The sequence below is a fragment of the Nomascus leucogenys genome, chromosome 22a, assembly GCF_006542625.1.
Source record: "Nomascus leucogenys isolate Asia chromosome 22a, Asia_NLE_v1, whole genome shotgun sequence".
Classification (NCBI taxonomy): Eukaryota; Metazoa; Chordata; class Mammalia; order Primates; family Hylobatidae; genus Nomascus; species Nomascus leucogenys.
This window is the reverse complement of record NC_044402.1, coordinates 110,171,987-110,198,272: the sequence shown is the minus strand read 5'-3', so window position 1 is coordinate 110,198,272 and position 26,286 is coordinate 110,171,987. Positions and strand designations below refer to the sequence as shown.

The following is a 26,286-nucleotide window of genomic DNA, read 5'->3' as shown; positions in this document are numbered from 1 at the left end:
TAAAAAGTGAAATCTGTCTTGAAAACTTTTCCTGGGAAACAAAGATGGGGTCAGTATTTAGAAAAGAGAATCAAAGCAGTCCTCTGGAAACAAATAATATCTTTTCTTGGTATTAAGGAAACATATTAGTGGAAACACATACAGGAGATTAATAGGTATGAGAAACTAATTGAGAAATGCTGTCATCCACCAAAAACTACTTGAAGAAACCCAAACGGTATCATGCTAAGCTACTTACATCTCACCTAACTAATGAATAAACATCACACTGTCATACAACATTATTAAGCAACCTTGTATAACAAGTTGTTACAGTAGGCACTTTCATTTCTTGCTGATGTTATTTAATACACATATTTACACATTGTCCAGATGGGAAAACTGGCAAAATAATGGATAAAGATATGCTTGTCCCATTTAGACACTGTTATGATTTACATCAGTATTTTATATAAAAGTAGGTTCTAGTGTCAGAAAACCTGGGATCAAATTCCGTCTCCATCTCTTACTAGCCAAAAGACCTTGGTTAAGTAACAATCTCTCTAACCTTCAGATTGTACATCTGTAAAGTGGGAATAAGCGTAGTATTCATCTTTTGGTGTGTTGTGGCAATTAAATAAAATAATATAAATCAAGTGCTTATTTAAATTAGGTACCACTGTTTTAATCATTCTTGATGTTCTGTTATGAACATCATTTGATTGACAAAATGTAGGTAAGATCTGAAAGCTTTGTCAGACACTGAGATGATTCTGTCACTTTTCCCAATGAGTACCTCCTTGCTTAAATGTTGGGCCACTACTGGGACCCTAACAGACAATACATCAGGCTCCTGCCACTTATTATTTAAACTAAAAGGTACATAAGGTAAATTTTGCTTTACTGTCATATCATACTACTCAGCATTTATAGCCATCATGACCCTCTGGTTTTTTCCCTAATACTGATTCATGCTGCACCACTGCCATGCTCTTCTGATCACACTATTTGCCACAACAAAAATTTTAAGACAACCTCAGGCTTTGCTTTTAGCACATTTTAAAGTTATTGTGTTATATTTATCTATCAATATTGCTTGGTTGATTAATAATAAGAGCAATGGAGATGAAACTTTTTCAATGATCCCGGAAGTTTCAACTTGTTTCTGAGTGATATATAACATTGTTGGTAGACCCATAAGTTTGATTTTGAATTCGCACCCTGTAGTTTTTCAGCAGGACCAGCTATGATTACTTGAACGTGCAAAGGTTCACCAATTAGACTCTGAACAAAAAAATCCGAGCACCTTGGCATATGCTTGAGAACATATTTTTGTTGATTTCTTTCAGGTTGTTAAGAGAAAAGTAAGAGACAGTGCCTGTAAATTCAACCATATGGAATAAAAAAGCCTATAAATGTTTTAAGAATCTTTGGTATAATAATGTTGTGTTCAAAGAAAATGACAAATAAGCTTACCGTACGCTTGTGGAAGAAGGAAAACAAAACAATTTTAGACAGAATGCTCCTGTCAAGAAAAGGTTTTTCTCAGTAGGGTACAGAATGGTTTCCTAGGAAACCGATGCTAATTGCTGCTGCTGATGGAAACTAATCAACAAGGAAAGCACTGTGTAGTTTGAAGCACTCTGCTAAACAAAGACCCTAGACGAATTCACAAAAATAGGGGAAGAAGAAAAGTTCTTTGCTTCTACTCCTTGCTCAATTTGGAGAGTAAATGGCTCCTCTGAAACTATTTCCTGTAATCAACTGATGATGAAGGAAATTAAAGAAGCAAATTGTTGGGTTTTTATTTGTTTGTTTCCCTGGCACCTTTGCATTAATTAGAGGCCAGCATTGGCATGTCTCACCCTAGACAGACTTCTATTAATCTCAGGGGTCACACTGGCCAACATTGCAGCTACAGATCTTTGCCCATCAGCTTTTTTTTCCCCAGATATTTCTTCTAAAGATTTAGTGATTAAAACAAGGATCAATTTCGTTTATGGGGAAAAATGTATTTGAGGTGAAGTTAGTTAACGGAGACAAATGCATTTAAGATAAAAGAATTATGATGGCACAAAATTTGGCTCTGATGGGTACTTAAATTTAAGAGAATTTATTTTGCACCTGCTATAGACAATGGAGCTATTCTTAGTCACTAGGGGTTATACAAAGATGAGTAAGATATGGTATTCCTACATTTAAATTGTGTTTAAAGGAGGGCAATCTTGTTGAAGGACATGTTTTATTTTTCTTCTTCAAGATTTACTAGTAGTGGCCACAAATTTTGACTGATCCTGCCACAGTCACTCATATGGTCCTCTTCTGAAATGGATTTACAAATTGGTAGACTAAGATTGTGAGTACAGTGTATAATCATAGGAGAATTTTCCCTCTCTTGCTCTTTTTTTTCCTCTACCTCCACGTACATGCTCAAACCCCACAATCTTGTTTAGATTATACCTTAATGTACTCAAATGAAGTCTTTAGAGTTTAATAGAACTGGCCTAGCATTTAAATTTGGTCAAGGAGGAAAATGTAGTAAATTAATACTATTATCAGTGAAAGGACACCACAGGTTAAAAACACTACATTATGGAGTCAAAGGTAATTAGAAAAGCACAGATCAGAGATAGTACCTACTGGAAAATGTTGCTTCTAATTTTAAGTTCCCAGCTGAAAGTAGGGAAACAGAAAACACATTTAAGCAGAAGAAATATGGTAAGCCAATATCGTTACAATTTAGCTTTATATTTATCATGTTCTAGTTAAAGTTTTCTGCTGCTGGTGGTTTTGGGGCTGTCCAATGGAGTAATGTATTGCATGTTTATGTTGTTCGTAGCCCATATATTACACATTTACTAATTAACTAAGCTTGTAATATTTTATCAATCTTAACTTGAGAAAGAGAAATTTCCAGAGAGGTTTGCTCCCCTGAAATTTTCAAATAGTTTTAATACCAGTAAATTGAATCCAATCATTAAGGCACTGAGGGAATTGACAGTACTTTTGGAACTTTGAAATGTTCTGTTTGGCATCTCGTCAAAACTGTTACAATTGTACTACTCTTTGTAGATGTGGGGAAATTGGATTATTTTCTCTTCTTCATTAAGTCTTAAAATACATCACATTGCTAAAGGAATGTAGTATGATACATTTTAAATATTAGTGGGAAAATAAAATATCAATAAAACAGAGACCTTGAATAAATCCACCCCAAGAAAGAGTAACTGTGAGAGAAACAAAATATAAAATATAGTGTGTTTGTGGAAAAGCAATTGTGTGTGTGTGTGTGTGTGTGTTTATGCACATGTTAGTACTCATGCACATAGAGGTCTGTCCATGCTTTTAAAGTCTCATCTGTACATGGATACCTCACAGGTCTTGGGCACAAGGAGCAAGGCTAGGGTTTCTTATGGAGAAATCAATGCTTCTATAGCTGCAAAACATAGGAATGCCAATGCTGGCCTGAGACAGAGGATATGATGGGAAAAAAATTCTACATTCCAAAAAGATGTCATTGGAATAAACTTTTGAAATTAAGTTCTCTATATACCAAGAATAGTCTTTACTAGTTACCTCTGTAAACACAGATCTTTCTTCTAGGAGAAACTATATTTGTTACAATAAAATGGTAAAGATCAGCAGCTTAACTAACTTTTGTTTGATCCTTCTCTCTCATCCCCAACATAACTTAGAAATCTTTGGAGGCCTTGTGACCTAGATGCATATGGAATTTAGGAACCATGTGATGGGAAAAATCACTTTGTTCAAAATATATCATAAGGTACACTCAATGGTCACATGGAAAAACCAACATGACTTCTGCATAATTAGATTTCACTTAAACCTCCTTCCCGTCCTATCACATTTCTAACAATTTGCAAATAGCAGCAATCATCAACCTTATCTGCTTTCTTCTTAGCAAGTTTCTCATTAACTATTAATGTTGTAAATAAGTGATTGTTCATTTTCTATACCTGCATATTTTATATCATTATAGCTACAAAAGTATTGTCCGCAAAGATTCTCTTTACACAAGCACTTGAAACGACTCGGCAGACTTTAAAAGTCAATATTAAATAGACATGGTAGTTCTTTGTAATTTTCAAATCATAACTGAATATATAATCAGATAATCATGTTTCAGTAATCTTATGGGGGGAGGTACAGTGAAATCAATTACACTATGAACTTCTGAAAACTGAAATACCTACTTAAAAAAAAAGCAAAAGAAAGTAAAGTAAATTTGAACCATCCTACTATTCTTTCTTTAATAATGCTGTAAAATAAAAGCTCAGTCACAACCCAAGAGAAGGGGAGCAACTTCACTGGAAAAATTCTAACTATGTAAAATTGATGATAGTTAAAATACTTTTTGCTAGACCTGTAAGTAGCAAAATCAACAGACTTTGCAAATCTTCTTTTTACAGCAAGAAGTGTAAGGTCAATGTCATATTTGTATTTCAATGCCATTATGATAGTAAAAAGCAAAGACTTTAATAGAATTTTAAAATTTCTTCATGCCAAAAATATTCTAGAATAAAGATGATTTCTTTTAGATTCTGTATTGATAAACGCATCCCATAGAAAATATTATTAAATACATTTTTCAATTTTATTTCTTCATTATGTAAGACAAATAAAAAACAAATAATAATTTCAAATGCACCTTGAGAAATTTGCAAATAGCATACAAATCTTTAGAAAATATCTCTGGGATGTTTGTTGAAATAAAATTTTACATTGATGATTTTGCTTCAGTGTTGTTTATTCATGCCAATTTCTATAGCTGCATCTCTCCACTGTATTGCTTCTCATTGATACCAAGCACACCTCTAGGAATACCTTCAAAGCATGAATTCCATCTCTATTATACCTATATTTGCCAAAGAACTCACTCTTTACTTGAAGACAATGAAGTTCTATATCAGAATAGAAATGATATCTAGAAGCATAAAACTGTAACTTGTTATTGTAATAGCTCTGGTTGTCCTATTGTAGGAGCCCAGCAGAAAGAGAAAGGTAGATAAAATTTGATGGGGTGGTAGAGTTGAGAAAAACGTAAGAACAGGATGCTATCTAGGTAGGTAGCCTGATATAGGGCAAGGAAATTAAGCTTTGTAATGGGATTTATGGTGGGATTTTAGGCATATGAGCATATGACTGCTGACTTGAAGAAAATGAAGAGATGGGATTGGGGAAGCAGATAGAAAAGTGCTGAAGTCATGTTTCATTTACTTTCTAATTCTGCATAGGGCCAGTCCTAGGTAGGCAGATATTACTATACCCATATAACATACTTGGTCTACAAAGACAGAGCTTCATTTGGAATGAGAATCACAATCTTATGGAATAGATATGTGGGGCTTGCTGAGGATATGGAAAATCAGATTTCATTAAAAGGCCCTGAAATTTTCAGGAAAATATTACAATGAAAATTCAATTTACTATGATAATATATGAAAAATATATTATTTTCTTCCCAACATATAAGGAAAATTTCTAAATCAGGACTTGTACCTTTGTTTTTCAAAATGAAATTACAATTTCAGTATTTCATGTACAGCAGCCCTGATCATGAAGCAGTTGACCAATTCTTGGTTCTAAGAATATGCCTAAAAATAGCTTGGTTTCTCAGATTCCTTTCCTTTCCCTTTGCTAGTTTATCAGTCATTTTTCTCCCAACTTTTACAGAGACCACCCCCTCCAAAAATATTTTATGTGAGTTTGTAGTTTGGGTTTGTTTTCTTTAAAAAAAACTGTAAAAGTAAAAACTCTCATGAAACCAGAGAACTTTGTTGTTTTTGCTCTTTTTCTTAGACAGTTGTGAAATGCACACATGAAACAAAGGCAGGAATGACATGATCTGAAAACAACTAGAAGGTGATCAAAAGCTATAGGAAGAGAAGTATGGTTTTAATACAATCATTATGTTAATTAAAGTGTCTTACCTGAAATTTTATAGCATAAAATACAAGAAATACCTCAACATTTTAAATAGAGTTTAGAGTGTCCAAAATACTCTTTAAAGAGCAAATTTCATATTTTCATTTTCCCACATAACTGGTAAAGAAAACCACTTTCTATTTACATACTGTAGTTTTTCCACAATCAGTTGCATCAAAGAACACAGGCAAAAGTTGAAACTTGCCATTATTCAAGCCTCAGGAGACTCAAGCATTTCTAGTTAGAATTGAAGAAATGCAGGATATTATAAAATTTACTTTAAAAATGAGTATAATTTGGGGGAGTTTTTTTTCTTCACATCAAAAAAAATTAAATTCAAACTTATCTAGTAATTCCATCATAAGATGATAAATTGTCAGCTAGAGTAATTTAAGTTCACCCTTAAAGAGTGAAATACAACTAGAAAGGAAACCTGTGTCACCAAAATAGCCAACTCCTTGAGCAGTATTTTTGATGTTGTATTAGGATCATATAAGAAAGTTAAATGTGGTCTGTAGAGCATTTCATAACACATTTTTCTTCAGGATGCAGATGAGAGCAGGCAACTACTGTTATCTCAACCGAATGAACTTCTTCTCTCGTTATCCTCTTGTTATTCCTCTACTGTTATCCCAACTGAATGAACTTCCTCTCCTAAAATGTGATTTTTGTTAAGTGGCTACTATATTTGCTTCAAACTCAATCATTTGCTTCTTTTCTTATAGCAATCAGGATTTACAAAGAATTAGATGAGAACTGGCCTGGAGAAAATAAATATCTTACATGCGTTGTGATCTACACCAAATTAGTGCAATATTTGGAGAAAAAGCCACTTTTCCCAGGTCAGCATTTGTGTTCCAGTAAAGCTCGAAGGAAAGCAAGTTTATTCCAATTTTTTTAATGCTTTAGTCACAAATCTCTATTTTTCAAGCTGATGAGAAAAACAACCAAAGCCAATTTTTAAAGAAAGACATAAAAAAACATAAGCTGAAGATGCAAAATGCAACAAGGAGAAAAAGTATCCAGTGAATTGATTTATTTTTTTAAAGTGGTTATAAAAGTAAGTTAATAATTATTATTACTACTATTAGTCTCCTCCTTGGAGAAGAATTTCACTAAACACTGAAATACTTAATGATTAGATTTAGAAAATGTAAATGGGAGCATTTTCATTCAAATATGTCAAAGGAAAAGAAAATTATGGATCACAGGAAGCTTTTTATTAAGTGAAAAATGAAAACTAAAATGAAACTAAGGAATTATATTTAACTGAAATCACAATATTTCCTAAAGTTAATGTATAAATTTCCTAATTTGATATGAAAATGTTGTTTACTATCTAAGAACTCATTTGCAAATAATTTTATACACTCAAAGATGAAGCAGAGAAAATAAAGGGCATTGGTGACATTTGGTCTTCAAAAATAGGATACATAATATCTTTCCAAGACGATACTGGTATACTCCTTTAAAGGAGGCACATATTAAATCCATGACTTAGAATATCCAAATGCTTTAAGATTGCCCATTTGTCAGAAATGAGATTTACTTGAGCTCCTGACCTAGAACAGTGCAGCAATCCTTATTTATAGTCAGAGGATCAAAAACGACATGCATTATAGAGTTCCATTTACAGAATATTTCGGTGGCATTTTCAACCCAAACCAATTATTACACTGGCCTCAATTCTACTTTAGAAATGAACATGAAAAATTTTTCTGTATCTATGTATTTCTTAACCATTAGATTATCTTTTAGAAAGTTCATTTATCTGGACTTTTCATATTATTTTCAGCTCAGTAATTTTCATCATCAAGAAAATATGTCCAATTCGATATCTTACCGCTATCTTCAGCCAAAGATATATTTTCTTTACTCCCAACTCTCACTCCCAATTTCAGAACAAGTCAAGTCTACCACCATATACTTTCACTACAGCATTTTGGAGTTCCTACCTAATTTCTTTCTGTTCTAACTGACAGTTCTAAAATTCTTACTTTGAATCTAGACTGTTTTCAGTTTCTTGATTACCTCTTCATTCTCAGTTTTCCTTTCTTTTTTTCTTTCTTTTTTTTTTGAGATGGAGTCTTGCTCTGTCACCAGGCTGGAGGGCGGGGGCGCGATCTCAGCTCACTGCAACCTCCACCTCCTGGGTTCAAGCGATTCTCCTGCTTCAGCCTCCTGAGTAACTGGGACTACAGGCACGCACCACCAAGCCTAGCTAATTTTTGTATTTTTAGTAGAGATGGGGGTTTCACAGTGTTGGCCAGGATGGTCTCAATCTCCTGACCTCATGATCTGCCTGCCTGCCTCGGCCTCCCAAAGTGCTGGGATAGAGGCGTGAGCCACGGTTTTCCTTTCTAATATAGTCTTTCCTGCAAATTTATTGTTCACAATATAGTATAAATTTTGTAGACCATTTTGTTTATGTGATTTCCATTCTCACAACTATATATGGATACTCTCTCTTCTTTTTTTTTTTTGTTTGAGACAGGGTCTCACTCTGTTGCCCAGGCTGGAGTGCAGTGGCATGATCTGGCTCACTGTAACCTCCACCTCCTGGATTTAAGCAATTCTTGGGCTTCAGCCTCCCAGGTGGCTGGTATTACAGGCATGTGCCACCATGCCCAGCTAATTTTTGTATTTTTAGTAGAGACAGGGTTTCACTATGTTGGTCAGGCAGGTCTTGAACTCCTGACCTCAAGTGATCCGCCTGTCTTGGCCTCCCAAAGTGCTGGGATTACAGGCGTAAGCCACTACATCCAGCCCTCTCTTCTTTATATTAATTCAAAAAATATGTATTAGCACATACATATTATAGAAAATAAGCACAGTGCTATATACAAAAAGGAAAAGAAAGATGAATGAAGTACAGGTTCTACCCCAAAGTGTTTCCAACCTACTGACTGGAATAAAAACAAATAACACGTAACCTCAGTAAAATGATTGCTATGATCAATTGTATTAGCAAGATATAAACATGGTGCTTGGTGGTGTTCAGAAGAGGAAGATTCATCTGAGAGAATAAAATCAACAACAGCTCTTTATCTTTAATGGTAGACTTCCGAGAACCTTTGCTCTAGGGTGGTACCCTTCCAAAATGTTTTTCCTATGACTTGTTGCACAATAGTGCATGGGAATGAAAACACCACAATGTAAACTTGCCCATTTACATTCGGCAAATGTAATGTGTCACAAAAGAGAAAATTTTAGACCAATCAGAGGACTGATCATTCATGCTGGAGATGCTTTGCAAGAATCAGAGGTGCTATATGCCAGCATCACTTTGACCTGTGTTTACAAATTAAAAATATGGATTTTCAGGATGCTTAAACTGAATCATATGTATTTAGGATGATTTTTCTCTGAATCTTGATTCCTCCTTTCTTGTCTATTTTTGCCTAATGCCTTCTTGCGTATTCCTGAAATCGACTGTATTTTACTCTAATTTCTGTGTTCTAATAACCACCCAGCATTTGCAAAAATTGTTAAAAGCATTGTTAAAAGTTGCATGACAACCTATGACATATGTTTTCCCCTTCCTTTGCTCATCAGCTTGGCTGGTTTTTGAACTGTATTTTCTATGAGTGTTGCTGAATGGTGACTCATTCAGTGAGACGAGCTACACAGTGAGCCGGCAGGACACGGTTTAGTGTCCTTTTCCCCCAGGACTCACAATGCCAGGTCAGATAATGCTGAAGCTACCAGGTCTGCAATGCAGCACCAGTTGTTCTGTTCATCCTCTCCTGATATGATTTCCAGACTCCCCTGACAGTCAAAGCACGTGCTTTATGTAATGTACTGGGGAGCAGTGAAGTGTGAGGGAATGAGAGGAAGAGAAAAAGCCTTGACACACTGAAGCAGAAAGAGTCAGTTTATCTCAATAGCTTGGAGGGGAAAAAAGAGGAATGATAACTGCTGGGTACTCTCCACATAACCTCCCAACCGCAATAAAATGAAACCCAACTCTAAACTGCAAGGCAGCATTTGGCATACAGTGGCAAATATTTTTCTCAGACATACACAAGTAATATAATCAAAGAATATATATATGTGTGTATATATATATATATCTCACACATGAAAACACATTATTGCTTGATAAGAAATATAGTCTCAAGACATTTGAGAAATTTATTTGTTCAAAAGTATTAGATTTTTTATCTTATCTTTTTTTTCTTTTTCTCTTTTTTGAGGAGAAAATACTTCAAAACATAACAAAGGACAGATAAAGGCCGTGCATAATCCTAACCAAAACAAAGGCTTAGACAGTCCAAAAATGAATCTAGAAGACTCACTTCCATTACTTATTACTTTCATCTGTTCGCTAAAAATAAAAAAGAATTTAAGAATTGTTTTTAATTTTTATCTAAATGGAGGTTCTTTAAATCTCAAAAAAATTGAAAAACATTAAAAGAAAAATATGATGACAAAACGTGACAGCATATTAGAGGAGAGAAAACTTAACAAGATCTTGGAAAATACAGCATGAGAGAAAGGTCAAGTGAAAATTACAATGATAATTAAATTATATTTGCACTTAAAAACAAACTAGAAAGAATAATTTTCACAAACAGGTCTGAATTGTCATTGGCAAAAATCTGTTTCATTAAGATTCAAATTCAACAAAATAATTTTTAAAATGTCAGTGGACCAAAATGTCTGAGAAAATACTTTTTGCACTTGTGATGTAGTTCTGACATTTAGCACAAAGCGAGACAAGAAATAAGACTGATTTCCACAGTGCATGGGAGGAATTTTCTTGAGGAACACACATAGAAGTATATGTGAATGCAATTAACCTCAGTTTTTAAATATCCTATTATATTGTGTTAGATAGAGCCTTGCTCTTCACAACTTGAAGTGTTTGTAGGCAATTAAAATTCCAAAGAATAAAATCATACCTCAATTTGTTGAGTCATAGGGTTTAATGGAAACAAGTCTTGAGAAACCAAGTTTTCCTCATATATCGATTCAGAATTACCGTCTTAAGAAAATCTCATCCTACCTTAAGACTGGACTAAAGAGCAAATACAGATTCTTATGGGACAAACTACCTTATAACTGTACAATGAAACAAAACTTTATCTGATGTTGGTTTTTTCCTCTAATTTGTAAAATATCAAAAGCTCTGGCTGGCAATACCTGCTATATACAACCTCATATTGTACCAAGAATAAAAGACACAATTCTTTATTATAATATCCATATAAGTTAGCCCTAAATTAGGTTCAAATCCTATTCATCAACAAGCCAAGCCAAATATTATGATTGAAGCTAATCCCCACAACCAGCTTCACCTAGTAGAGCGACCACATAGGACAAAGCAAACGTGACAATACAAACCTCGTGGAACTGTCTTTTCTATCAATCCTTGTCTTTCTCACTCTTTCTAGCCCCAGATGCCTAACCTTTAGAAGGAAAACACTGAAAAGATCCCCATTTTCTGTCCTCATCCATCGGTGCCACCAGGCCCAGATGCTTCGCAGTGAGGCTGTGTGGTTTTCTGCAGATCCACCCTTGAATGCTAAATAACTCTGCTCTGCACACTCCTCTCTCTGCGGAGCTCAGGGAAATGGCAGCCAGAGCAATGAGTGGTTGGCATGGCAACTAGGAAAGGAAAATCTGCAACCTCTCGCTTGTTAGGCGAGCTTGTTTATTTGCTTGGGGGGTTGGTGTGGATGGCTTTAGTCATTTTGCAGGAGAAATGGCTCAGTGCTATTTTGCTCTGCATAAATTAATATCATATTACATAGAATAGGCCATATTTTAAATGTGATGCTGACTCCTATTAGTAAATCGCGAATCTAGAAATGGAGGCAGGGGAGAAAGGGCGAGGTGAAAAAAGGTAGATTTGAATCTTCTGAGATTGAAAAGCAGAACAGAGAGAAAAGCTTTATTAAAGGCATATTCAGCTTTTTGCACGTGAGAGATGCCAAACTTTTCCTTCATGTGTTTTCAAACTTAATAATTGCAGCAACAGGCCGGATGCGGTGGCTCACGCCTGTAATCCCAACACTTTGGGAGGCCGAGGTGGGCAGATCACGAGGTCAGGAAATCAAGACCATCTTGGATAATACGGTGAAACCCTGTCTCTACTAAAAAAATACAAAAAATTAGCCGGGCGTGGTGGCGGGCACCTGTAGTCCCAGTTACTCGGGAGGCTGAGGCAGGAGAATGGTGTGAATCTGGGAGGCGGAGCTTGCAGTGAGCCGAGATCGCGCCACTGCACTCCAGCCTGGGCGACAGAGCGAGACTCTGTCTCAAAAAAAAAATAATAATAAATACTACTAATAATAATTGCAGCAGGCCGGGCACGGTGGCTCACGCCTGTAATCCCAGCACTTTGGAAGGCTGAGGCAGGCAGATCACGAGGTCAGGAGATCGAGACCATCCTGGCTAACACGGTGAAACCCCGTCTCTACTAAAAAATACAAAAAAAATTAGCCGGGCGTGGTGGCGGGCGCCTGTAGTCCCAGCTACTTGGGAGGCTGAGGCAGGAGAATGGCGTGAACCCAGAAAGTGGAGATTGCAGTGAGCCGAGATCGTGCCACTGCACTCCAGCCAGGGCGACAGAGCAAGACTCCATCTCAAAAAAAAAAAAAAAAATTGCAGCAACAATAAATGTATATAACCGAGTGTTAGTCACTTGGCTGCTGGAGTTATGTGGATGTGATAGTGTAGGGCCAGATTTTAGAAGACATAGCTCCCATGGTGAGTTCCCTGAAAAAGTGACAACGCAAAGCCTGGAAAAGCTTTTCCATTCCTGCCCCTTTGGCAGTGGGTAGGTCTGGATAGCATGCCTGGAAATGATGGGGAGACAAAGGAATCCTGGTAAATTGTGGGGATTATAGTGAGGAATTGCCTTTTAATCTTTACATTTACCCAAGGAGATTGCTGATACTGGCCTTTGATCGTCACGTAGGCACTTTCTACTGTGACCAGCATTTTTTTTTTTTTTTTTGAGACTGAGTCTGGCTCTGTCGGCCAGGCTGGAGTGCAGTGGCGCCATCTCAGCTCACTGCAAGCTCCACCTCCTGGGTTCACACCATTCTTCTACCTCAGCCTCCTAAATAGCTGGGACTACACGCGCCCGCCACCATGCCTGGCTAATTTTTTGTATTTTCAGTAGAGACAGGGTTTCACAGTGTTAGCCAGGATGGTCCCAATCTCCTGACCTCGTGATCCGCCCACCTTGGCTCCCAAAGTGCTAGTATTACAGGTGTGAACCACCGTGCCCGGCCTGTGATCAGCACTTTTTTTTTACTAGTGTTCACAGCACCGTACTTCAAGATAGTCAAAAATCACCAAAGCCTGATTTTAAATACTTTAAAAATGTTTTAGTATGAATAAACATCTCAAAATTGCCTCCCCTTTTTGTCTACTCAGATTGAAAACTAGGAATAAAGTTATGATATCATATCACTTAAAATTACATGAATGTGGCAGTTCTGGAATAGAAGAATTGTCTGCTTTGCCTGTAATTGATAACTGCTGCAACTAACTGCTGTTCTGAATGTGGCAGATGGGGATGGTGGAAAGAGCACTGGTCTGTAGGGCAAGAGACTTGCATTCTGGTAGTAGTCACATGATCTACTGTGAAAAGTCATCTCACTGGTCCCTTCCAGCTTTCAATCACATCATCCCCAACTGTGATAGAAAAGTAGCTGATTTCACCACTATTTTCTAATAAAGAACAAATCCTGACATTTGCAAAATTAATCCTGAGAGCAAGAAAAAAATACATTCATCTAAAAAAGTCTTGAAAGCTTTCACAATGAGTAGCATATTTATAAAGCCAAGTAAATTATAAACTATAGAAAAAAAAATCCACACCACTTCTTGAGGGTAGGACAGTTGAGAAGAGAGTTGCATGAAATTCCTGAACACTGTGTTCACAATTCACCTCTCTCTCACTTTCTTACTGTGTAATAATGGGCAAGTTGCTCAGCCATTCTGTGCCTTAGTCTTCTTATTTGTAAAAAGAAGACACTAATAACAGATATCCTCCTGGAAATTGCAAAAAGATGAAATGAGATAAAAGATATGATGGAGCTTTATAAACTGAAGAGCACTATGGCAGCTTGCAATTCTATACACATTTCTAAGCTGTAGTTTTATATATATTTCCATAATAGTTCTGTAAGCAATCCTTGAGGGATGAGTAGAAATTAGAAAATTTTTTTCTCTTGGCCGGGCACAATGGCTCACACCTGTAATCCCAGCACTTTGGGAGGTCGAGGTGGGCGGATCACCTGAGGTCAGGAGCTCGAGACCAGCCTGGCCAACATGGTGAAACCCCGTCTCTACTAAAAATACAAAAATTAGCCAGGCCTGGTGGCAGGCGCCTGTAATCTCAGCTACTCGGGAGGCTGAGGCAAGAGAATCACTTGAACCCAGGAGGCAGACGTTGCAATGAGACAAGATCGTGCCATTGCACTCCAGCCTGGGAGACAAGAGTGAGACTTCGTCTCAAAAAAAAAAAGAAATTTTTTTCCTCTCTTTAGATGAAAAGTGAGCAACAGCAAAATTATTACTTTTTTAGAGCAAGGTCAGAAACATAGAACCACCACTTTGTTTGCACAACCCTGTTTTTGCTGCTAGAAAGTACCATATTCAAAATGATTCTATAAACAGGCACAGTAAAGATAGGATTTGATATAATACTGTTAAGGGAATACTAGATGAAGTCAAAACCAATTACACTGTTAAGTCACATGCACAATGATTACAGAAATCAATTGCTTTTCTGTGCCCTTAAAATTTGAAAGTTCACTTTCCATTTTCTAAAATAATTTTCCACTCAATATTTTACAAATTTTACAAATAATCCCTTTTGCCCTCTTATAAGATCTTGATACAAGTTCTAATACGAATTTGGGCCCCAACCCTGGAACTGAAACTTAAGGACGAGGCTCCTAATTATCTTCAGAGCTGAAACTCTGTGGGGACCAAAATGCATTCCTCTTGCTTTCTTCAATAAAGATAACACAGAAAAGAGAGGAAAGAATTATTACAAGCCATTACTCTTATTATTTACGCTTTGGAAAACAATTTTAAAATGATGCTTTAACTTAAATGTGAGACCTCAAGCTATAAAAATCCTAGAAAAAAAGCCCAGGAAAAACTTTTCTGAACATTGCCCTAGGCAAAGAATTATAATGACTAACACCCCAAAAGTAAATGCAACAAAAACAAAAATAGACTAATGGGACTTAATTAGATTAAAAAGCTTCTGCACAGAAAAAGAAATAACCAAAAGAGTAAACAGACGACCCACAGAATGGGAGAAAATATTTGCAAACTGTGTATCCAACAAAGGACTAACGAATTCAAACAACTCAACAAGAAAAGAAAAATCCTCATTAAAAAGTGAGCAACGGACATGAATAGACATTTCTCAAAAGATGCACAAATGGCCAAATAGGTACGTGAAAAAAAATGCTCAACATCACTAATCATCACGGAAATGCAAATTAAAACCACAATGAGATATCATCTTACACCAGTTAGAATGGCCATTATTAAAAAGTCAAAAGACAACAGATGTTAACAATGCTATAGAGAAAAGGGAACCCTTAAATAATGTTGATGGGAATGTTAAATTACTACAGCCTTTATGGAAAACGGTATGGAGATTTCTCAAAGAACTGAAAATAAAACTACCATTCGATCCAGCAATCTCACTACTGGGTATCTACCCAATGGAAAATAAATCATTATATCAAAAAGACACCAGCACTCATATATTTATTGCAGCACCATTCACAAAGGTATGCAATCAACCTAAGCATCCATCAGTGGATGACTGGATAAAGAAAATGTAGTGTAGATACATGGTGGTTTTATGCAGCCATAAAAAGGAATAAAATCATATCCTTTGCAGCAACATGGATAGAACTGGAGACAATTATCTTAAGTCAAATAACTCAGAAAGAGAAAATCAAATACCACACGTTCTCACTTACAAGTGTGAGTTAAACAATGAATACACATGGACATAAATATGGAAATAATAGACATTGGAGACTCAAAAAGGTGGGAGGGTGGGAAAGAGGTGAGGGTTGAAAAATTACCTATCAAGTACAATGTTCACTATTCAGGTGATGGGTACACTCAAAGCCCAGACTTCACCCCTATGAAATATATTCATGTAACAAAACTGCACTTGTGCCCCCTGAATCCATGAAAATAAAAATTAAAAAAAAAACAAAGACAAAGGTAAAAATCATGCTTTAGACTTATTATAACAACAGCTTTCCTAAGTGGCTAGATGCTTAAGTTTCTCATTTCTTTTTTTCATGCTTCTGTGGCATGGCTTCTAAAAAGGACACTTTAGTGGTAAGAAAAAATCTTAAAGAATGAAAAATCATGCTATAGTTGAGGAAATAATTCTTTTTATGGGTAGTTTTAAATCATAAAAAAGGGGACAAAATCTAGATTATTATTATCATTATTTTTTTGAGACAGTGTCTTGCTCTGTCATCCAGGCCGAAGTGCAGTGGCCTGATCACAGCTCACTGCAGTCTTGACCTCCCTTGGCTCAGGTGATCCTCCCAACTTTGCCTCCCGAGTAGCTGGGACCACAGGTGCGTGACATCACACCCGGTGAATTTTTTTTTTTTTTTTGAGATGAGGTTTTGCCATGTTGCGCAGACTGGTCTCGAATTCCTGGGCTCAAGCAATCTACTCACCTCACCCTCCCAAAGTGCTAGTATTATAGGTGTGAGCCACTGCACCCAGCCAATTTAAATTATTATTGCCTTCTAACATTCTCCACTCTCCCACCCTCTGGTGTCAGTGCATAAGATCAAGGATATACTGACTATGGGTTTGCATCTTTAAAAATTATTATTGCCTATAATGAAGATGAACATTGAAGGAGTGGATGAGGGGGAAAAAAGTAAGGATCTTGGTTGAAGTGAGCCCATTCTAATGAAGGAGAAAAGGGGGAAGAAGATGACGATTGCAATTTATTTATCATGTGATCTTATTTATATAGATGGTTAAAAAGAAACAACCTTGGAGAAAATATTATTTTAAAATGCAAAGAGAGGACTATAGCAAAAAAAGAAGGTAGAGAGAAGATTTTTGGATTTAATCAGTAATGTCCTGGATACTACAACATATAGCTATGGACCTGATGTGACTGAGAAATGCCTCATGCTAACAGTGTCCCTGAGAAATATCCTTTATAGGGAAAAATGTAATACACTGGTAGATTGTATAAAAGAGTGAGCTGATGTATAGATCCCTGGTCCTTTTTAAAATAATCACATCAAAATATTATGCCAGCTCATATCTATACTCTCTATTACCAAAGAATAGCATTTCTAAATACCATATTTGGGATTTAAGAGCATCTGTTTATGCTGGAGATGATTTTTATTACACAATTTGTGAAACAGCTGTCAATAACCCATGAATGATGAAAGTTGTTATTTGTTAAATTAGAGTTTGGAAATAAATTTAATTGCACATTAACTCATCACTGGAACATCCTCTGTAGATATGAAAAGATATTTTACATTTTCCTTTTTCTATAGATTTCTACACACGCATATCTCATAGATTCAATACTTGGCTGGTTATTTCTAGACGAAAGTTAATTTAAAAATCACACCACAGTTTAGTTTGGATTGACAATCACTCTGGTAGCCCACGGCTGACTGTTTACAATTTTTGTCACTCGGAACATACATACAAAACCTTTGTAATCAATCTCCAAAAGCTAATACCAAATGTGTTTGATACATGTTGAGCTGAATTTAAAATTAACTCCAGATGGTCCTAAACCCATCATTTAAAAGAAATGCCTTTTAGCCTCTTTTAAATGTATATTATTTTCTCAGAGAAGCTGGTGATAACACACTGACTTGACAAATAGATTTTTCTGATGCTCTCAAATACTTAAGATCACTGAACAGATGAAATACTGAATGGTGTTGGTTTTTACTGCATGACCAAGCACACTGCAGTGATTTCTTTTAGTGTATTACAAGCCTTCATAACAGGCACTGAGAGTCAACTGGTGAGAGCACAAAGTAAGACTTTTCAATTGTTTTCACCATTAATGTGAAGAGGACTTTCTTCTTTTTGAATTTATTCATTTATTCCTTCATTCACTCACTCACTCAAAACACATTTATGGAATATCAAAGGTCTAATGCCAGGTGCTGCAAGATACGATGACAAAAAAAAACCTTGACATATCATACTAACTCTTTTCTACCTCACAACCAATATGCTATAACATGCTCTCATCCCCTCATGCTGCAATCCCTTCAAAATCCTCTTAGTGCTCCTGACACCCAAGTTCCACCCTCTTAAAGTTGTGTATACTCAGCTATAGAAAAATATTACTTGATCAAGAGTGCTATGTCATCCATATTGATACCACCACTACCACCAATAATAAAAAAATTAATTGTTATTATTTCTTGAGCCATTCACTTTGTACACTTTACTATCTTATTTAATCCTCATTGTAACCATGAAACATGCAAATAATATTTTTATTTCATTCTCAACCACAATTTTATACTAATTGAATGTATGTGCCTGTGGGGCACTGCACAGCTTCTCAAATCCTGGAATCAGGTTGGACACTATCACTCTCTTCTTCCATTTCACATGGATTTCTGCAGGGTACTTGCTTTTATCAGAACAACTGCTGAAAACCTATCTTTGCAAAGATATGATATATTAAAGGAATATAGTGTAATGTAATGTTGAAACTGTGAACTATCTTGAGCTAATAGTTCAGGCAGTGTTTGACAGATATTATCACTGTTCCCCTTAAATATTTAAAATATCTTGTTGTATTCTTGTGAATTTGCTGCAGCACCCCAAGATGATAAGAAGATTTTGCGCATAATTTGGGGACTTTGGCCCAAAGTAGAAATAATCTGCTTTAAACTTTGCCTTTCTATACTGCTCATGTGGCACTTACATGTTATGCTCTGTATCCAAATAAACATATGCACAAGTCTCATGGCTGCTCCAAGATCATCTGATCCACGAAGTTCTGGGACCATTTCTTGCACATGCACTGGCCACAGAAGCTAACACAACGCCTTGCATGTAGAAAAGCTAAACTGTAGTTTGTTGAATGATGGGTTAAAAAAATTACAGTATGTATTTATGTATTTTGCATTTTTCTGCTCTAAAAAATATGCTTCTAATCAATCCATTGAATTTAGGTCCAAGGTCATTTAAGAGAATTAAAAAAAAACTATTTGTAAAATTTTCTTTCAATGAGTTAAAATGCTGACAGTTTCTAGCAAAACATACATATACTCAGCCTGCAAAAATTCACGTGATAAAAATTAAATAGGGGAATGGGATTGAGAATACAGCTAATGTGGGGAAATGTCAAGTTAGTTGCCATGATTTTTCTCTTCTTTTATTTCCTCTGACTGACTGGAAGTTCAGTCCTAGCACTAGTGAAAGAGGATCAGTGCTGTATATTAATTCACTTTCAGACTAAACTGACTTCAAAGCACAAAGCAAGCACTTGGTGACAGCAGAGCCCTTAGTTACCTGCTGTTTCTCTGTCAGCTGAGGTCAGCTCTCCGTTGATCCCATTCTCTTTGGTATTTGAATAGGTGCCCTGTGACCCATGCTCTCCAAAGGCACCCTCTTCATCCTCCCTGTATGGGAATCCATTGGCGCTTCGGACAAGTCCTTCCCCTGCTCCGCCTTGATCCTTAATCTCAGGTGGATGTGAGTGTGCAGATGCCTCTGTTAGCGGTGCTGAGGTCCAGTGAGGTGCCTTTGCTTCGTCTTTCCGTTCATCTGCCATTCTTCAACGCCTTGTTATTTCTCCTGCAATTGAAAGAGGAAAAATAGTAGCTATTACTTTGGGGACATCTTCTGATCTGATATTGGTTGTACCAAGATAGGAGAAATTTATAGCAAACCACGTGGCTTTCTATAGTCAAAGAAAACATGTACGATAACCTATGTTTAATATCAAGAATGGGTCAATTAGTCCATCTTGAGTTTTACAGACCGTTTCTGGAATATTAGTTCTTTTAAAATAAGATCAATGTCATTCTACACATATTCCTTTTTGTAAACAAAAACAAAACAAAAAACAAAACAACAATAAAAAAACTAGTGTTTGGCATTTAGGTACACATCTTAATGAACTTTCATTTAATTATGGTCTTGAATGTTGACCGTATGGTAGAGTCAAGGAATCCTTCAGCATAGGGAAAATCTGCAGTATGAGAAAACTGGCTAGAAAAAGTGGGAGGAAGAATGACAGGAGGAATTCTATACCATGAAAAATTATCCCATGTACTCTCTTAAATCACGACTTTCAGTGAGATCTAGAAAAGACAATAACTAACATATTAGCCGTTTTGGTTTCAAGGGTGTTCAATTAAAGCCAAAGGTAGATACGCTTTTCTGGATATTGTGAATTAAAAGAAAGATAGCTTTAACTTAATTTTTTGATAAACTTTCCTGGACCCTATCTATAGACTAACAGGAAATGATATTTTCTATTAATATAAATCTTACAGAAAGAAAGGAAATAAATATAACATTAGGCCTACATCCTATCTTATGGCATTCTTAGCTAAATCAAATAAGATGTGAAAAAGTTAAAACCATTGACATATAACAGGAAGTTGTAAATTATAGTAAAGGATGAATGAGTTGTGGGGGAGGTGTTCTACATGTTAATTGGATGGAAGATACTGCATGACCTTCTCTTACAAGCTGATATTGTGGCCGGAATTGGTGGGTTCTTGGTCTCACTGACTTCAAGAATGAAGCCATGGACCCTCATGGTGAGTGTTACAGTTCTTAAAGGAGGCGTGTCCGGAATTTGTTCCTTCTGATGTTCAGATGTGTTCGGAGTTTCTTCCTTCTGGTGGGTTTGTGGTCTCGCTGGCTCAGGAGTGAGGCTGCAGACCTTTGCGGTGAGTGTTACAGCTCTTAAGGCGGCGCATCTGGAGTTGTTCGTTCCTCCAGGTGGGCTCCTGGTCTCGCTGGCTTCAGGAGTGAAGCTGCAGACCTCCGCGGTGAGTGTTATAGCTCATAAAGGCAGTGCGGACCCAAAGAGTGAGCAGTGGCAAGATTTATTGCAAAGAGCAAAAGAACAAAGCTTCCACAGCGTGGAAGGGGACCCGAGCGAGTTGCCACTGCTGGATGGGGCAGCCTGCTTTTATTCTCTTATCTGGCCCCACCCACATCCTGCTGATTGGTAGAGCACGGTGGTCTGTTTTGACAGGGCACTGATTGGTGTATTTACAATCCCTGAGCTACAAATAAAGGTTCTCCATGGCCCCACCAGATTAGCTAGATACAGAGTGTGGATACAAAGGTCCTCCAAGTCCCCACCAGAATAGCTAGATACAGAGTGTCGATTGGTGCATTCACAAACCCTAAGCTAGACACAGGGTGCTGATTGGTGTGTTTACAAACCTTGAGCTAGATAGAGTGCCGATTGGTGTATTTACAATCCCTGAGGTAGACATAAAAGTTCTCCAAGTCCCCACCAGAGTAGCTAGATACAGAGTGTCGATTGGTGCATTCACAAACCCTGAGCTAGACACAGGCTGCTGATTGGTGCATTTACAATCCCTTAGCTAGACATAAAGGTTCTGTAAGTCCCCACCAGACTCAGGAGCCCTGCTGGCTTCACCCAGTGGATCCCGCACCAGGGCCGCAGGTGGAGCTGCCTGCCAGTCCCGCGCCGTGTGCCTGCACTCCTCAGCCCTTGGGTGATCGATGGGGCTGGGTGCCTTGGAGCAGGGGGTGGCGCTCGTTGGGGAGGCTCTGGCCACACAGGAGCCCACGGAGGGCGGGGAACGCTCAGGCATGGCAGGCTGCATGTCCCGAGCCCTGCGCCACGAGAAGGCAGCTAAGGCCCAGCGAGAAATTGAGCACAGCAGCTGCTGGCCCAGGTGCTAAGCCCCTCACTGCCCGGGGCGGGCAGGGCCGGCCAGCCGCTTGGAGTGTGGGGCCCACTGAGCCCATGCCCACCCGGAACACGAGCTGGACTGCAAACACCGGGCGCAGCCCTGGTTCCCGCCCACACCTCTCCCTCCACACCTCCCCGCAAACTGAGGGAGCCAGCTCTGGCCTTGGCCAGCCCAGAAAGGGGCTCCCACAGTGCAGCAGCAGCTGAAAGGCTCCCCAAGTGCCACCTAAGTGGGAGCCCAGGCAGAGGAGGCGCCAAGAACAAGCGAGGGCTGTGAGGACTGCCAGCACGCTGTCACCTCTCAATATTACCAAGTTTAGATATATAATTGAAAAGAAGTGATTCACCACTCAGTTTTGGAAAGCTGTTGCCCACCACGTAGCCTTATTGATGGCTTATCGTCTCCACAGTAAGGATGACAATACAGGCAATACTGTCTTTGATGGAAACTAAGAACATCTTCCTTTTTTCAAAAAAGTATCTCAAGCAAAGGCCTCCAAACAAGTAAGCAAAAATTATATTAAGACAAATCCACTTCTTACTACCAAGCTCTGTTTGGAGAAAGTATAAATAAAGTAAGTTTTCCCATCAGATTACTAACAAGCATTTGTCTGGGGGTTTTTAAACTGAATTTTGTTGCTATCCTCCACTCTCTCTATTTTCTCTTCATAGCAGGAAGAGCTGGATGAGTTAATTCATTTAAGCCAATTTGACTACAGCACCAAATCTCTCCCAAAACTGATTCCCAAAACATCTCTATTTATGTTCCCTAAGAACACATTTAATCAGGATGTAAAAATTTAGCTCTTAAAACATTGATTGAAGGGCTTATGAGTAAATCAGGGAGTATCGCCACCTCACTAACTATATGTAAAGAATTGTGTGCACAGGAGAGTTTTCTCATCTACTAAATGAGAACAATGCTTAGTTTATTGGATTGTTACCAAGTTTAAACAGAATAAAATAAAGGGCTCAACACAGTTCCTGGCATGCTCAATAAACGGTAGTTATTACATTTGTTATTGTTTGTTAATTATATCATTAATCATTACATATACAACATTGGCATAGGAATAGGAGCCTGAAAACTTGGTGAGTACAATAATGAGAGTTACTTGCAAATCTGTCCCCAGATATTGTGTAGGGATGAATGGATATCCCAAGACAGGCATGGCAAATGTACCAGACATGGTAGCCTAATGAGAATAGAGCATCCTCGGAATTAACCTCTCCCTGTGTACATTGAAAAATTAGCTACATCTTTTTATAAAAACCATTCTGCAGTGTTCTACACTCCATCCTGCCATTTTCTTCCAGTCACATATCAAAAGATCTAATTGGGTAGCCTAAGCATTGTGTTTCTGCTGAGTTGTGGCATCTTCATATATGTAAAAGATTGAGGAAATTATCTAAATTCCAATTGTGACCTTTTGGATCACAACATTTTACTGATAGATTGTTGCCTACTTCAGTATCCTAATCTTTACATGCTTTTATTTATTTTTTGTTTGTTTGTTTTACCAAAGAGCTTAATTAAGATTTCCATATTCTTATATGGCCCAATTTATTTTGTGTACACAGAGAACATTGTAAACAGAAAAAGTTTCACATAAATAACATGCCTTGTTGATGTAGCTTTTTCTGAGTTAATAGGCTTTATATTTTTGAAACAGTTTTAAATTTATAAAAATATTAAGCAGATACTACAGAGATTACCCATCTACCCCCTGCATACAGTTTTCCCTATCTTAAACATTTTGCATCAGTATGGTACATTTATATAATTAGTGAACCAATATTGATATATTACTTTTAACCACAGTCCATAGTTTATTTAGATTACTTTAGTTTTTACCTAATGTCTTTCGTTTTCGTTTCAGGATCTGATCCAGGGTACTATATTATATTTAGTCCTCATGTCTCCTTAGGTTCCTTTAAGACTTTGACCTTGAAAGTTTTGATGAGTACTAATCAGATAAACCATAGGATACCCCTCTATTGAGATCTGTCTGTTTTTTGTAATGATTAAAGTTATGTGTTTTGGGGAGGAAGACCACAGAGGTAAAGTGTTCAAATGAGATGCTAAGCTACGTGGGTAGGAACACTATGAGCCTTCTGAAAGCTTTTGATATGCTACTGGATATTTGAATCTCAGGCAAAGGCAGTGATGTGCAAAACATCCCAAACCAATTGGCCACAAAACTTTTTCTAACACCGTATTTATTAACATCCCCAAGAGGATCTGGGAAATAGTTAGGTTTGTACTTTAGTCCATGTTTAACTCTAGGAGTTCTAGCCACCAAATATTAAAAGCAAATACAACAATATAAGCACCCACAACTCTCAGTTACATTTGACTTCTCTCATCTCCCTGCCATAGAGCTTTCTGGAACAGATTTCTCAGTGACCAAGAATCCTTATTTTAAACCTAGCAAACCAACACTTAAATAGAGAGACTGCTACTTGGTAATCATCCATTTAAAATATTAAGATAATTTGTTTTCAAGAGGACAGACATTTAAAAAAATGAATTCCTTAGTATTTAATGCTTTAGAGTTTTGAATTTTTAAAATTAGTTAATAAAAACTAATTTTGGAAGAAGAAAAGGCTGGATAGCCATACTGATTTCGCTTAATACCAGAATCACAAAAAAATCAAAATTATTACCTAAAAAGTATCACCCAACTTCCTGGTAAGACTATTCAGATAATATTCCTTAAAATGTATGCAGATTAATCAGGTATTACTTTTTAATTTATTAAGCTTTTTGAAAGAAAATAGTCTAACCATTTGGTAAGTAATGATCATTTTAGGAGATTTCAAACTAAAATTAGCATGGCTCTGACAAAACTACTTTTACAGAAAATATAACTTGAAAAGATTGCCTCTGTTTTAGGGAAAAGTTTATTGAACAAAAGGAGACACTATTTGGCCACACTCATTTATAATCACAACATAATATTATTAAAATACCACCCATAAATGATAAATTTCACTTATACTTCTAATCAAAGTTTTGGGGTCATAGATTATCTCTGTTCTTCAAAATGGTATTTTCAACATAGTTAAAAGTACCATAGCCTTCTTTAATTTCTTCTTCCTGACGTAATATTATTTTTACCCAAATCTCTTTGGAAACCATGTGAATGTGCAATTAAAGAAGATAAAGACTGGGCATAGTTGCTCTTACCTGTAATCCCAGCACTTTGGGAGGTCAAGGTGGGAGGACTGCCTGAGTCCAGGAGTTCAAGACTAGCCTGATCAACATAGTGAGACCCCCATCTCTACAAAAAAAATTGTTTTAATTAGCTAGGTGCAGCTATTTAGGAGGCTGAGGTGGGAGGATCACTTCAACCGAGGAGATTGAGGCTACAGTGAGCCATGATTATGCCATGGCACTCAACCTGGGTGACAGAGAAAGACTCTGTCTCTAAGCAAATAAAGATACAAATAAAAAAGTGAAGACAACGACAAATTCTCTCCAAATCTACTAAAAAATTTGTTGTGAAATACTAGGAATTTTTAACATTCCATTCCTACTGTGCAATGGGAAACTCTCCAAATTGCAAAAGATCACAGATCTTAACTGCTCCTAACTGCCAAACCGCTGAGCATCTGCCACACAATCCCTGCTTTGATACAGCAAGCTGAGATGCTACCTAAACTTTCTTTTTTTTTTTTGAGACGGAGTCTTGCTCTGTCACCCATGCTAGAGTGCAGTGGTGCGATCTCGGCTCACTGCAACCTCTACCTCCCAGGGTCAAGTGATTCTCCTGCCTCAGCCTCCTGAGTAGCTGGGATTACAGGTGCCTGCCACCATGCCCGGCTTTTTTTTTTTTTTTTTTTTTTTGTATTTTTAGTAGAGAAGGGGTTTCACTGTCTTGGCCACCTTATTTCTCTTACCTGCAAAGCATAGCTTGATAATGTGAGCAAGGAAATCTAAGACTAAAACAATGATTTACAATTTATAATATATTGCAATGGGAATCTTACTTTTTAGGACAAAACACACATGTCAATATATAATGGGAATACTGTTATGTGTGATAAGCATTTTTTAAAAATCCAAGACATGGCAATTTGCTGGTGGCTCATGCCTGTAATTCCAGCACTTTGGTAGGCCAAGGCAGGTGGATCATGAGGTCAGGAGTTCGAGACCAGCCTGACCAACATGGTGAAACCCTGTGTCTACTAAAAATACAAAAATTAGCTGTGTGCACCTGTAGTCCCAGCTACTTGGGAGGCTGAGGCAGAAGAATCACTTGAACCTGGGAGGCGGAGGTTGCAGTGAGCCGAGATCACACCACTGCACTCCAGCCTGGGTAACAGAGCGAGACTCCATTTAAAAAAAAAAAAAATCCAAGACGTTTAAATATCTATTGATATCAGGGTGAGATATTACACTTGACTTTATTGTATTATGA

General features: G+C 37.2%; 1 protein-coding gene across 16 annotated transcripts in view; it reads right to left on the bottom strand.

Annotated features, from left to right (window-relative positions):
- Positions 1–26,286, bottom strand: part of MAP2 (microtubule associated protein 2) — a 310,603-nt gene that overhangs the window by 60,926 nt on the left and 223,391 nt on the right. For 13 of the 16 annotated variants that reach the window (XM_030803699.1, XM_030803700.1, XM_030803701.1 and 10 more), the window contains one exon: positions 19,468–19,752. In XM_030803699.1, the coding sequence (XP_030659559.1) occupies positions 19,468–19,729 (262 nt within the window). In that variant the 5' untranslated portion in view covers positions 19,730–19,752. Of the gene's footprint in view, positions 1–11,271; positions 11,911–19,467; positions 19,753–26,286 lie in introns of those variants that run through there. The other 3 variants (XM_030803709.1, XM_030803710.1, XM_030803708.1) reach the window with 2 other exon arrangements.